The sequence below is a fragment of the Aquarana catesbeiana genome, linkage group LG03 (genome assembly GCF_042186555.1).
Source record: "Aquarana catesbeiana isolate 2022-GZ linkage group LG03, ASM4218655v1, whole genome shotgun sequence".
In the NCBI taxonomy this organism is placed as follows: domain Eukaryota; kingdom Metazoa; phylum Chordata; class Amphibia; order Anura; family Ranidae; genus Aquarana; species Aquarana catesbeiana.
The window spans coordinates 93,863,111-93,876,866 of NC_133326.1; the positions used below are offsets into that span (position 1 = coordinate 93,863,111).

At 44.5% G+C, this 13,756-nt stretch overlaps 1 protein-coding gene across 1 annotated transcript; it reads right to left on the reverse strand.

Moving 5' to 3' along the window:
- Positions 1-1,241: 1,241 nt before the first annotated feature.
- Positions 1,242-9,350, reverse strand: LOC141133915 (zinc finger BED domain-containing protein 4-like). Its single transcript, XM_073623532.1, has 4 exons — positions 8,047-9,350; positions 7,640-7,949; positions 3,134-3,362; positions 1,242-1,426 (listed from the first exon to the last, which is right to left on the reverse strand). The coding sequence occupies exons 1-4, from the start codon at positions 9,348-9,350 to the stop codon at positions 1,242-1,244; spliced, it is 2,028 nt and encodes a 675-aa protein (XP_073479633.1).
- Between the last annotated feature and the right edge of the window lie 4,406 nt (positions 9,351-13,756).

A 13,756-nucleotide genomic window follows, 5' to 3' on the forward strand; every position in this document is an offset into this window, starting at 1 on the left:
GGTCTGGTGCGGTATTAAAGTCCCCACAGAGCACCGAAAGGCCTTGTCTGTGAGCGCCTATTTTCTTCATATGTTCTTCTTGTGTTCGTGTTAGAGGTATATACATTCACAACTGTGTATGTAACCAAGTTAATATCACATAAATTCAAAGTCGCTGTGTTTCTATGGCCATTTGTATAGTGACTTTATTGCAATAATATAGAGTTAGGTTTAGTAACAGCATATGTTTACAGAGGCCCTTCCCCCTCCATTGATATGTAAATAACTAAGACAAGATGTTCTTTGCAGAAAGTTGGTGTATGCAGGAAATGAGTGGGAGGGGCTTGGGGAGCGTTTGTAAAAAACATATGTTTGGGACAACAGATGTGTTTGGAAAGACAAAGAGGAAGACGTGGCTGCCGGAAGCTGGATAACTTTGACGCTTTTGTTAGTTGGACTCTGAGCAAGGAACTATGAAGGAAATCTTGATCCCTAAGTTGAGTAACTGTTTAGTTTACTTAATGTGTACATACTGTACATGCTTAGATTTGTAGGCATATTTTGTAAGCTATAAGTTGTGTTGTATTGTGCATCCTACAGTTTGTATGTGCAGATTTTTCCCTGTTTAGTAAAGCATTGATACACTTCAGAAGTCTAAGCTTCCTTGGTTTTACCAAAAGAACTTAATAGATAGACGCAAAGCATTACAATGGGGGCTGCATAACATTTGAGACTGCATATTGTTCTTAGACATATCGACATATATATGTTTGCAACATTAGAGTCCTTGCTAAAACAGCTAAAAATTAATGGATATCCAATATGATACAGTCTTATGCAGTGGAAAGGAGACAGATGCAGGACCAGGGTAGTGAAAGGTAGAAACGTCACACTCCTAAATCCAAGTGAAAGTTCATAGGTGCACTCCACACACTCAAAATACCATGTGTTGTTATTACCACGTGTCGCCGTTACCAAAGCAAATTGCCTGCTTACCAGATTGTCAGACCTGTAAAGAAGGTCAGCTGCGCCTGTGGCTGATTACCCTGCCAGGGTCTTTGAAATGCAGTAAATTCAGGACACAGTGGTCCTGTGAGTGCTCCCTCCTGTCCTCTAACATCTGCTATCCACGGATGTTCTGCTCAAAAGAAAGGAAGCTCCACATAGTATAAGATCCAACGATTTTATTCCGAAATTTTTAAAAAAGAGAGAGCATCTCTCTGCTACATAAAATAATATACCGGCCGGTAAAAATAAAACGTTCACCTGCACTTCTGGGACTTCGTATGTCGTGATGACGATGCACTGTCCTTTTTTTCCTCCTGCAAACATTCTTTAATATCACATATTAGGATCAGGAAGCTTCCCTGTGGATGCTTGATTTCCCTGTGCAGGATAAATGCCACAGTGCCTCGTATTGCAGTTAGCACTCCTTTTGTTTTAGAATCTGAGTTGGAGGTAAAAATATAAGGAAAATTTCCCTGTGTGCAGGATGGAGGAGATACATCGCAGAAGTGTGTTTCCTGGGCACACAGGATATCGCTTCTATTGGACAGGACCTCTCTCCACATGGATTTCCTTTTTACAGGGTTAGTACCTTGGTGTTTATAGACAGAAAATTGATACCCATGGTGGTAAGAATTTTAGGTGTGGTAGTAGTAGGTATAGTAGGTATAGTATAAGCAAAGTTATAGCAATGGCTCCCTCCTGTGGCCACTGCAGAGATGGGAGATAGGATTGTGTGTTGTATTTATTCACTCACTGCGGATCTGTGCCTACGCATGGAAGGGAATTCTTTCCTCCAGAACTCAGCTCCTCCAGGTTTTCGTGCATTGAAGAGTCTTCCATAGAAGGTATTGGGAGTTTGACAGTTGGCTGTGTAATTAGAGAAATAAGAAAAAGAAAGAAAAAAGTCCAAAAACATGAAACAGAAAACATTAGGTAACCTTTCAATCGTTTGTTAACCATAACAAGTCCCATAGGGGGATAACCCTATAAGTAGTATCAGTGTGTGCAGCTATCTGCTGCTCAAGTGAGTTGAGAGGTTAGTTCAAGGCTAACAGCTGTTCCTGGTCACCTTGTAAGGGACACATGTTGACTCCTGTTTCGTAGTTGCAGTTATATGTGTGATTTGGCATCCTTTTGTGTGACTGTTTTCCATTCAGGATTGGGCACATTCCTGTAGGCGTTGGTGTTGTTGTCATTACTGGGATCAGGAAGTACTTTCCAATCTGTCAGTAGGGAGATGCCTTTTTCAGGAGAATCCACAATGTATGTTTGTTGTTTGGTCGTTTTTTGTGATGGTAATTTTGGTGGGATAGATTGATCTGTAAGGTATGTTATGGTTTCTGAGGACTTTGATGATCGTGTTCAAGTTTTTCCTTTTTTGCAGAGTGTGTTGAGATAGATCTGCATAAAATTGCAGATTTTGGCATTGGGATGGGATTCTTGTTTGCGCATCACCAGCATTAGTTGTTCCTTAACGTGATAGAAATGGAGGATTAGAATCACATCTCTAGGAACTTTTTCAGGTAGGTAGGATGGTTTTGGCAAGCGGTGTATTCTGTCAATGGTAACTTCCATTTCAGAAAGGTCAGGTAAGAGGGATGTGAACAGAGTGGTCTCATGAGACCGTAGTTCTGATTGCTGTACAGATTCAGGGATCCCCCTTATTTTTAAATTGTTCCTTCTAGACCTTTCTTCAGCATCCGCTAATTTGTTTTTTATACATGCTGATTCTCCTCCCTGTTCTTCATTTGCATCTACCAATTCATTTATGGTGGATGCAAATTCCCCCCGCTGAATCTATGCATACAGTTCATCATGTATGCTTTTAGTGTGCTTCTCAGCGATACCAGCATATCTTTGAGGACTGTATCCATTACAGGTTGATTCATAGTGGGAAATTAGGTGATTGATTCAGGGAGTTCTCTTGTGTCATCCCCTGAATTAGTGACAGGGTTTATCACTGGGCTGCATCCAGCTTCATCCAGCCTAAATTTAGCCTTGGCTGGGCTCCCTGATGGTGGGGAGGAAGGGTAGAACTGATAGTTGTCAGGGGAGTCATTATGCTGGGGTGTTGTGGCCTTTTTATGTGTTTTGCCCTGGAATTTAGAGGCTGGGGTGGATGAGGATCCGGCGCCATTTTGCCTACCTCCATGCTGCGGGTGGTTGAAGAAGTCCGTCAGCCGTTGCAGCTTGGAGGCTCCTTTTCTCTTGTGGGTCATGATCCCTTGGTGTGCCCGGGTCAGATCGTCAGCAGGAACGGGTGAGATTTGAGTTCTTTGTTGCAGTTTTGAGTCACTATGTCCACGAGGTGACCGGAGCTCCGGGATTATGCTTCCATCAGCTCCATCACAGGCCACGCCCCCGTAAAAGCTCTTCTTTAATCAAAGCAACAGATAATGTCACTGGTCATTACCGGGATATGTGGAAGCAATCCGAGCAGAGCTGCAGAGCCCACTTTTAACTGACAGTCAGTGTTAGTAAAAGGGTCAAATGCTGCAAGTTTTTAAACTAGTGCATTGCCATGAACCAGAAAAACACTGTTCAGTCTGTTATTTATACCAAATACTGTAATTTCCCATGCACTAATTGGTACTAAATGCTAGCTTTTTTTTTAATGCATTCTTGCCTTAAAGCAGAACTAAAGGCAAAACTTGTTTTATTTTGGATAGAATATTGGAGGGGTATAAACCCTGTCAGTTTATATTTTTCTGCCACCCTATTGGCAAGATAGGGTGGCAATTCCTGCTCCAAAGACAAAACAGGAACTGAGAAGAAAAATTATTATTATTATACAGGATTTATATAGCGCTAACAGTTTGCGCAGCGCTTTACAACATGAGGGCAGACAGTACACTTACAATACAAATCAATACAGGAGGGATCAGAGGGCTCTGCTCATTAGAGCTTACAATCTAGAAGGAAGGGTCAAGTGGAACAAAAGGTAATAACTGTGGGGAGGTGAGCTGATGGAGAAAATGAAAATAAAGTTGTTAGGTGTGGATAGGGTAGGCTTCTCTGAAGAGAAGGGTTTTCAGGGATCATCTAAAAGCTAATAGAGTAGGAGATAAGCGGATAGATTAGGGTAAGGCATTCCATAGGATTGGAGAGGCTTTGGAAAAGTCCTGAAAGCGAGCATGGGAGCAGGTGACAAGGGAGCTGGAGAACAGGAGGTCTTGAGAGGAATGAAGAGAACGAGTAGGTTGGTATTTAGAGACTAGGCTACTGATGTAGCTGGGGGCTAAATTGTGGATGGCTTTGTAAGTAGTTGTTAGTATTTTGAAAAGGGATTGACACAGAGGGGTAGCAGACACAGAGCAATTAGTAAGGTGGATGAGTCTGGCAGCAGCATTCATGATGGATTGAAGAGGTGATAGACTATGTAGAGGTAAGCCAATGAAAAGGGAGTTGCAGTAGTCGAGGCGAGAGATGACCAGCGAGTGAATTGAGAGCTTTGTTGTGTCATTGGTTAGAAAAGGGTGTATTTTGGAGATGTTGCAGAGGTTGAGGCGGCAAGATTTGGACAGTGATTGGACGTGGTGCTTAAAGGAGAGTTCAGTCCAGGACTACACCTAGAGCCTTGGCATGTGGGGATGGGCTTATAGTTGTGATATCGATTTTGACAGAGAGATCAGGGGAAGGGAAAGGGGCATATGGGGGAGCAAAAATTATAAGTTTGGTTTTGGATAGATTGAGTTTGAGGAAGAGGGGTAACATCCAGACTGATATAGCTGATAGTAAATTAGTGATTAGGGATGGGCCGAACACCCCCCTGTTCAGTTCGGAGCAGAACATTGGAACAGGCAAAAAATGTGTTCGAACACGCAAACACCGTTAAAGTCTATGGGACACAAACGTGAAAAATCAAAAGTGCTAATTTTAAGGGTTAATATGCAAGTTATTGTCATTAAAACGTTTTTGGAGACCTGGGTCCTGACCCAGGGGACATGTATCAATGCAAAAAAAAGTTTTAAATATGGCTGTTTTTTCGGGAGCAGTGATTTTAATAATGCTTAAAGTGAAACAATAAAAGTGAAATATTCCTTTAAATTTCATACCTGGGGGGTGTCTATATTATGTCTGTAAAGTGGCGCATGTTTACCATGTTTACAACAGTCAAGAGCAAAATGTTGTTTCTAAAGGAAAAGAAAGTCATTTAAAAGTACTAGCAGTAGCGCCGGTAGCTGTAATTAATTGTCGGGTCTCTGCAATACTCATTAAAGTCATTGAAAAAAACATCCTGAGGTTCCCCCCACAGTGCATTACCAGGCCCTTTGGGTCTGGTATGAATATTAAGGGGAACCCGGAATCAAAATTTAACAAAAAAAATGCGTGGGGGTCCCCCCAAATTCCATACCAGGCCCTTCAGGTCTGGTATGGATATTAAGGGGAACACCATGCCAAAATTTAAAAAAATGGCATGGGGTCCCCCTCAAAATCCATACCAGACCCTTTAGGGTCTTCCTCCAGTGTCTTCTTCCCCGCTTCATTCTCTGGACGATCCGCATCCATGAGAGGTTCCCGGTGTGTGCATCAGAGGGGGCGGGGTCACCGGGTGGCCCTGCCCTCAGTTATATAAGAACTGTCAGAAGAACAGAAGCGTCACACAGCAGAAACCTCCCATGGATGCGGATCGTCCGAAGAACGAAGTGGGGAAGAAGAAGCCAGAGGAAGATGCGGATGAGAAGACCGAAGGCAGAAGCAGAGGATCGGAGGAAGAATCGGGGAAGAACAAGATGGAGGAAGAAAACCGAATGAAGACCAGAAGAAGATGCAAGAAGAAGTGGGGAAAGAAGAAGACATTAATAAAGGAATTGTCAAAAACCGTCTCTTCTCTTTTTTAACATTTTTGACACTTTTTTTGTGAAATGGTAGGGGTACATTTGTACCCCATTACCATTTCACACAGGGGGGGCCGGAATCTGGGGGTCCCCTTCTTAAAGGGGGCTTCCAGATTCCGATAAGCCCCCCCACCCACATACCCACACAACCACCGGGCAAGGGTTGTGGGGATGAGGCCCTTGTCCCCATCAACATGGGGACATCCTCCCCATGTTGAGGGCATGTGGCCTGGTAAGGTTCAGGAGGGGGGCTGCTCTCTCATCCCCCCTCTTTTCCTGCGGCCTGCCAGATTGCGTCCTCGGATAAGGGTCTGGTATGGATTTTTAGGGGGACCCTCACGCCATTTTTTTTTTTATTTTGGTGCGGGGTTCCCCTTAAAATCAGGTCTGGTATGGATTTTGAGGGGAACCCCCACGCCATTTAAAAAAAAAAATTTGGTGCAGGGTTCCCCTTAATATCCATACAAGACCTGAAGGGCCTGGTATGGAATTTGGGGGGACCCCCATGCATTTTTAAAAAAGATTTTGGCCGTTTTTTTCAATGACTTTTATGAGTATTGCAGAGACCTGTCAATTCATTATAGCTGCCGGCACTATCGCTAGTACTTTTTTTACCGCCGTTACATAACCGGGTGACCCCGCCCCCTCTGACATCACGGGGAAAGCCATAGGGATATCCCTGTGAAGTCCTCTTGCATCAGAGGGGGCAGGGTCACCGGGTGGCCCCGCCCTCAGTTATATAAGAACTGTCAGAAGAACAGAAGCGTCACACAGCGGAAACCACCCATGGATGCGGGTCGTCCGAAGAACGAAACGGGGAAGAAGAAGCCAGAGGAAGATGCGGACAAGAAGACCGAAGGAAGAAGCAGAGGATTGGAGGAAGAAGAGGAAGAAGCGGGGAAGAACAAGATGGAGGAAGAAAACCGAATGAAGACCAGAAGAAGATGGAAGAAGAAGCGGGGAAAGAAGAAGACATTAATAAAGGAATTGTCAAAAACCATCTGTTGTCTTTTTTTAACATTTTTGACACTTGTTTTGTGAAATGGTAGGGGTACATTTGTACCCCATTACCATTTCACACGGGGGGGTCGGGATCTGGGCGTCTCTTTGTTAAAGGGGGCTTCTAGATTCTGATAAGCCCCCCCGCCCGCATACCCCCACAACCACAGAGCAAGGGTTGTGGGGATGAGGCCCTTGAAGGGCCTGGTATGGGATTTGAGGGGACCCCCACGCATTTTTTTTTTTAAATTTTGGTTCAGGGTAGGGTTGTCCCGATACCACTTTTTTAAGACCGAGTACAAGTACCGATACTTTTTTCAAGTACTCGCCGATACCGATTACCGATACTTTTTTTTAATGTCATGTGACAGTTTTCAAACCACAACACAGACTAAGTAATGATATCTTCTTTATAATTATGAAGAACTGTAACTCAAGAGATAAAAAAATAAAACTGTTTTATTTGCTTGTGTCACACAGTAAACTCAAAGAATTATCACAGAACATGTCGATAAATACAATAAATATATTTTACAACATCAAAATATATTAATAACAATAACAATAACAAATGTAAAAAAAATCACACAACCAACCAAAAGTTACAGGCAATATAGCAAATAGAATTATTTCTTAAAAGTTAGTGGCAAATTCTTTTTGAGGAATAAAAGCATCTCTGCATGTTCAGCCATAAGCCTGTTTCTGCTATCAGTAAGGACATTAGACGCTAAGCTGAACAGTCTTTCACTTTCCACACTACTGCATGGGGCAGAAAGATATTTTTGGGCCATTTTAGCCAGAGTTGGAAATCTCACTTTATGAACTGCCCAGTACTTCAGGGGTTTCTCTGAACGAGGTACAGTGATCTCTCCCAAGTAAGCTTCCAGCTGTATAGTAGCAGCTTTTGGAGCACTGCTCTCAGATGTAGATGATCCTTCACCAGCAATTTCTGCAAATAAACTGTCCAGACTGGTACCTGGCTGGTCACGGTGAGGCCTTTTGGAAGCTGGTTCTTCATGCTGCTCAGATTCAATTGTCTCTTCAAAAATGTTTTGCAGTTCCAGTACTAACATTTCTTTTGCCTCCCTGGAAGTGTCAGAATTACAGAAAAAACGATCTTTATACCTAGAAGAAAAAAATAAACAACAATGAATGAATGCAGCATATTCTTTCTGTGAATTAAGAAAACAATTACATTTAATAGCAGAAAAATTAACATTACCTTGGATCGAGTAAAGTTGCGATACAGTAAAGTGGGTTTCGCTCAGTATCAGAGAAGCGCTTCTGCAAAGCAGCAAGCAAAGTGCTCTTCATTGTTTTGATACCTTGGTCCTCATCCACTTTTGCTAAAACTTTCTGTAGCACTGTTACTGCAGGAATTACATCAGAGCCAAATGCATCTGAACAACTCACTTGGCGAGTCATCTCTTCAAAGGGAGCCAAGATATTGACCATCTTCTCCATCAGATTCCACTGGTTTGCAGTAATGGTGGCAGGGAGCTCATATTCAGACACATACACTCCAAGGGCCCGTTTCTGCTCAATCAGAGACTTCAGCATGTAAAATGTGCTGTTCCAACGAGTCTGCACGTCTTGCTGGAGTCTTCTTACTGGCTGACCAAGCTGTATCTGGATGTCCTGCAGCCGAGAGTATGCCAGGTTCGAATGTTTGAAGTGGCCAATTATTCTGCGCCCGACTCCCACAGCATCTGCAATGCTGCGCTGTGATAACAGTCCCTCTGAGACAGCAAGCTGCAGTGTATGTGCCACACATGAAATACTGGGAAGTCCAGCAACTTCCATACCTTTTATCATGTTTTTGGCACTGTCCCGGACCACAACATGAACAGAACTTTTGAGAATCGCCCAAGTCTGAAGCATTTCCTCAAGTATGTTTGCTATTGCTTGACCGGTGTGGGAGCCTTCAAATTTTGTAGCGTGGAGCATGACCTGATGCAAAGAGAATTCGCCATCTATCCACTGCGCCGTTAAGCTGATGAGAGACAGTGGACTCACACTACTGCTCCAGATGTCGGTGGTGAAGCTAATTGCCTTTATGTCCTTCTGCAACATGATGTTAATGTGCTTTTTAACCGTGTCGTGGATCTTTGGTAAGATGATGTCTGTTATGTAATGGCGACTGGAAATGTCATACTTCGGCTCCAACACATTAAGAAATCGCTGAAAACCCATGTTCTCAACAATTGAAAGAGGTTGATCATCCAGAATAATAAATTGGGTGAGCGCCTCTGTTATTTGTACAGCTCTGGGGTTGTCTCTTGACAGCTTTTCTCTTCTGGCAAAAGTTTGCTGCAGAGTTGGCTGCTGAGTGCTACTGCTGCTACCGATAGCGGTAAATTCTCCATGCTCACTTTTATGTTTTAATTTCAAGTGCTTTATCAGGTTACTGGTATTGTAAGAACTGATTTTTGTACCACCTCTAGATAATTTTGCAGAACAAAGTTTGCAGTCTGCAATCCGTGGGTTGTCCTCGTTAATTTTAAAATACTTCCACACAGCTGACATTCTGCTGGTGTCTCTGTGCAGTGTGCACCGAAAGGCTCTGATAATTTGCTCGACCTTGGGTGAAAAACAAAAAACAATTGAGCGCAAAGTGTCCATTGTTTAACTACTTCGCTCTATATCATGCACTCTCACCCCCTTCCTGCCCAGGCCAATTTTCAGCTATCAGCGGATTCAGCGCTGTCACACTTTGACAATTGCGCAATACGCAGTCAAGCTACACTGTACTCAAATAATTTTTTTCACACAAATATAGCTTCTTTTGGTGGTATTTATTTTATTTAATCACATTTAATCAAAATTTTGTAAATAAGTACTTTTTCTCCTTCACTGATGTGTGCTACTGCTAATGAGGCTGCACTGATGGGGCATTGAGGTGGCACTAATAGGCTGCACTGATGAGGAGGCACTAATATGTAGCACTGATAGGTTTGGGTGGCACTGATTAGGCAGCACTGATGGGGAGGCCCTAATATGCAGCACTGTTGGGCACTGATAGGATTACTTGGCACTGATATGCAGCACTGATGACCACTGATAGGTGCAACTGATTAAGCAGCACTGATAGGTGGCACTTACTTATGGGCACTGATAGGTGGCATGCACTGATGGATGGGCACTGATGGGTGGCACTGACTGTCTGGCACTGATAGATACCACTGAGTGATGAGCACTGATAGGTGGCACTGATTATGCAGCACTGATGAGTGGCACACACTGATGGCTGGGCACTGATAGGTAGCACGCACTAATGGGCACTGATACGTGGCATGCACTGATGGCTGTCAATGACTGAGGTGCACTGATAGATGGCATGGCACTGATGAGCAGTGCACTAATAGGTGGCACTGATTATGCAGCACCGATGAGCACTGATAGGTGGCACTGATTATGCAGCACTGATAGGTGACACATACTGTTGGCTGGGCAGTGGCACTGAAAGGTGGCACTGATAGGTGGCATGCACTGATAGGTGGCACGCACTGATGGGCACTGATACGTGGCACGCACTGATGGCTGGCACAGACTGAGGTGCACTGATAGATGGCACTGATGAGCAGTGCACTAATAGGTGGCACTGATATGCAGCACCAATGAGCACTGATAGGTGGCACACACTGTTAGCTGGGCAGTGGCACTGAAAGGTGACACTGACTGATGGGCACTGATAGGTGGCATGCACTGATAGGTGAAACGCACTGATAGGTGGCACACACTAATGGGCACTGATATGTGGCACACACTAATGGGCACTGATAGGTGGCACGCACTAATGGCTGGCACTAATAGATGGCGCTGACTGAGCACTAATAAGTGGCACTGATGAGCACGGATAGGTGACACGCACTGATAGGTGGCACCGATTATGCAGCACTGATGAGCACTGATGAGTGGCACACACTGATGGCTGTGCGCTGATAGGTAGCACGCACTAATGGGCACTGATACGTGGCATGCACTGATGGCTGTCAATGACTGAGGTGCACTGATAGATGGCATGGCACTGATGAGCAGTGCACTAATAGGTGGCACTGATTATGCAGCACCGATGAGCACTGATAGGTGGCACTGATTATGCAGCACTGATAGGTGACATACTGTTGGCTGGGCAGTAGCACTGAAAGGTGGCACTGATAGGTGGCATGCACTGATAGGTAGAACGCACTAATGGGCACTGATACGTGGCACACACTGATGGCTGGCACAGACTGAGGTGCACTGATAGATGGCACTGATGTGCAGTGCACTAATAGGTGGCACTGATATGCAGCACCGATAAGCACAGATAGGTGGCACACACTGTTAGCTGGGCAGTGGCACTGAAAGGTGGCACTGACTGATGGGCACTGATAGGTGGCATGCACTGATAGGTGAAACGCACTGATAGGTGGCACACACTAATGGGCACTGATATGTGGCATACACTAATGGGCACTGATAGGTGGCACGCACTAATGGCTGGCACTAAAAGATGGCGCTGCCGCTGACTGAGCAGTGAGCACTAATAGGTGGCACTGATGAGCACGGATAGGTGATACGCACTGATAGGTGGCACGCACTGATGGGCACTGATATGTGGCAAGCACTGATAGTGGCACACACACTGATGACTGGTATTGACTGATGGCTGGCAGTGGCACTGGCTGGATGGGCACTGATGAGCACTGATTGATGGCTGGCAGTGGCACTTATGAGCATGAGAGCATTTACTCTTTTCTATGCTGCCTCTGCGACGCCCATCTTGGTACACCTTGCACTTGGCCTCAATAAAGCAGCAGCGGACATCTTGTTACACCCAGCCTGAACTATATGGGCTGGGTGTAACAAGATGTCCGCTGCTGGCAGGGTGTACCAAGATGGGTGTCGGGATTTCTAAGCAGTGAGCACTGACCAGTGACAACAGTTTAACGGCAACACGGAGCGTCACATGAACTTCCATTACTGAATGTGACTGCTCCGTTCGCCGAGCCCTGCACGCTGCACTACCTGGCCTGCTTGATTACACGGAGGACTCGCTCTCCGCTCAGCTCTCTGCTCCGCCCGCTGACTCCGCCCCTGACTCCGCCGCTGACTCCGCCCGCTGACTCCGCCCGCTGACTCCACCCGCTGACTCAGCCGCTGACACTGCCCGCTGACACCGCTGCTGACTCCGCCCGCCGAGTTCCTGTCTCCCAGTACAAGGTATCAGCTAAGGCATCGGGAGCATTTGTGCGAGTACAAGTACTCACGCAAATGCTCGGTATCGGTCCCGATACCGATACTAGTATCGGTATCGGGACAACCCTAGTTCAGGGTTCCCCTTAATATTCATACCAGACCCAAAGGGCCTGGTAATGCACTGTGGGGGAACCCCAGGCCGTTTTTTTCAATGACTTTTATGAGTATTGCAGAGACCCGACAATTCATTACAGCTGCCGGCGCTACCGCTAGTACTTTTAAATGACTTTCTTTTCCTTTAGAAATGTCATTTTGCTCTCGGACTGTTGTAAACACGGCAAACATGCGCCACTTAACAGGCATACTATAGACACCCCCATGTGCGAAATTTAAAGGAATATTTCACTTTTATTGTTTCACTTTAAGCATTATTAAAATCACTGCTCCCAAAAATATGGCCGTATTTAAAACTTTTTTTTGCATTGATACATGTCCCCTGGGGCAAGCCCCAGGTCCCCAAACACTTCTTATGAAAATAACTTGCATATTAACCCTTAAAATTAGCACTTTTGATTTTTTTCACGTTTGTGTCCCATAGACTTTAATGGTGTTTGCGTGTTTGAACAAATTTTTTGCCTGTTCGCATGTTCTGCTGCGAACCGAACAGGGGGGTTTTCAGCCCATCCCTATTTATAACTCTGAAAACTTGTAAATAAAGAATGTTTATTTGCAGATGGTAAAACAAAAAATACAGCAAAGTAAAACTTATGTTTATAATATACTTTCTATCTTATCCGTCTATCTTATACTAATATCTTTATATCTGTAATAAACCAAAAGTAATTGCGCTAAAGTGTCACTAGTACATATATAAAAGTCTAAATACCTTAGAGGCAGTTGCACTCACTAAATATCCACACATAAAATATAAACAGCAATTAGCCTAATTGTGTTGTGCTGCTAGCAAATGAAAAGTGCAAATGCATAACAAAAAATACAATAAATAATGAAAACAGAAAATTCATGTTCAAGAAAGCAACTTGATTAAAAGTTCCAAGTAATTAAAAAGTGCTATGTGCAAAAGTCCATAACCAAGGGAAAAACGTTTAAATCCAGCGACCCAAATTTTCCCACAAATGGATAGATTCTTCACCACTTGTGCGCACCCACAGTCACAAACTACTTACCAGATCCTCATACCTCAATTAGAAGGAGGTCTGGCTATGTTTAGGGCAGAAAACCCAAATGGATGGATAAATAATGGCTTCCCAGTATGTCAAATGTAGCTCATCTCAACAACAGCAGCAACCCACATATATCATGCCATCTTGTACTAAGCAAGAGGAAGAAGATCTCTCACGGTGTAGTATTTAAAACCAGATATACAGTATGTTATCCATGATCTTTTATGTTGTCAGACCAGGTTCGGACTAGCCTACTGGGATACCGGGAAATTTCCCAGTAGGCAGCCTGCCCTGGGGCCACTTTGAGCTGCAGCTGCCTCTCTCTCTCCTCCTGTGTATAATGGAACTGGGCCTGTGTGTTCGGTGGGTGCGCTGTTACAAGGTCCCGCCCCCCTAGACCAGCTCATGTGATAGTGGATTTAAGGTTCTGCCTATCACATGAGCCGGTCTAGGGGGGCGGGACCTTGTAACAGCGTGGTCGCCGAACACAGAAACCAGCTCTGTGATACAATGCAGGAGATGTCCACTGTCTCTGTGTGTGTTACAATGGTGAGCCTGTATGGATTG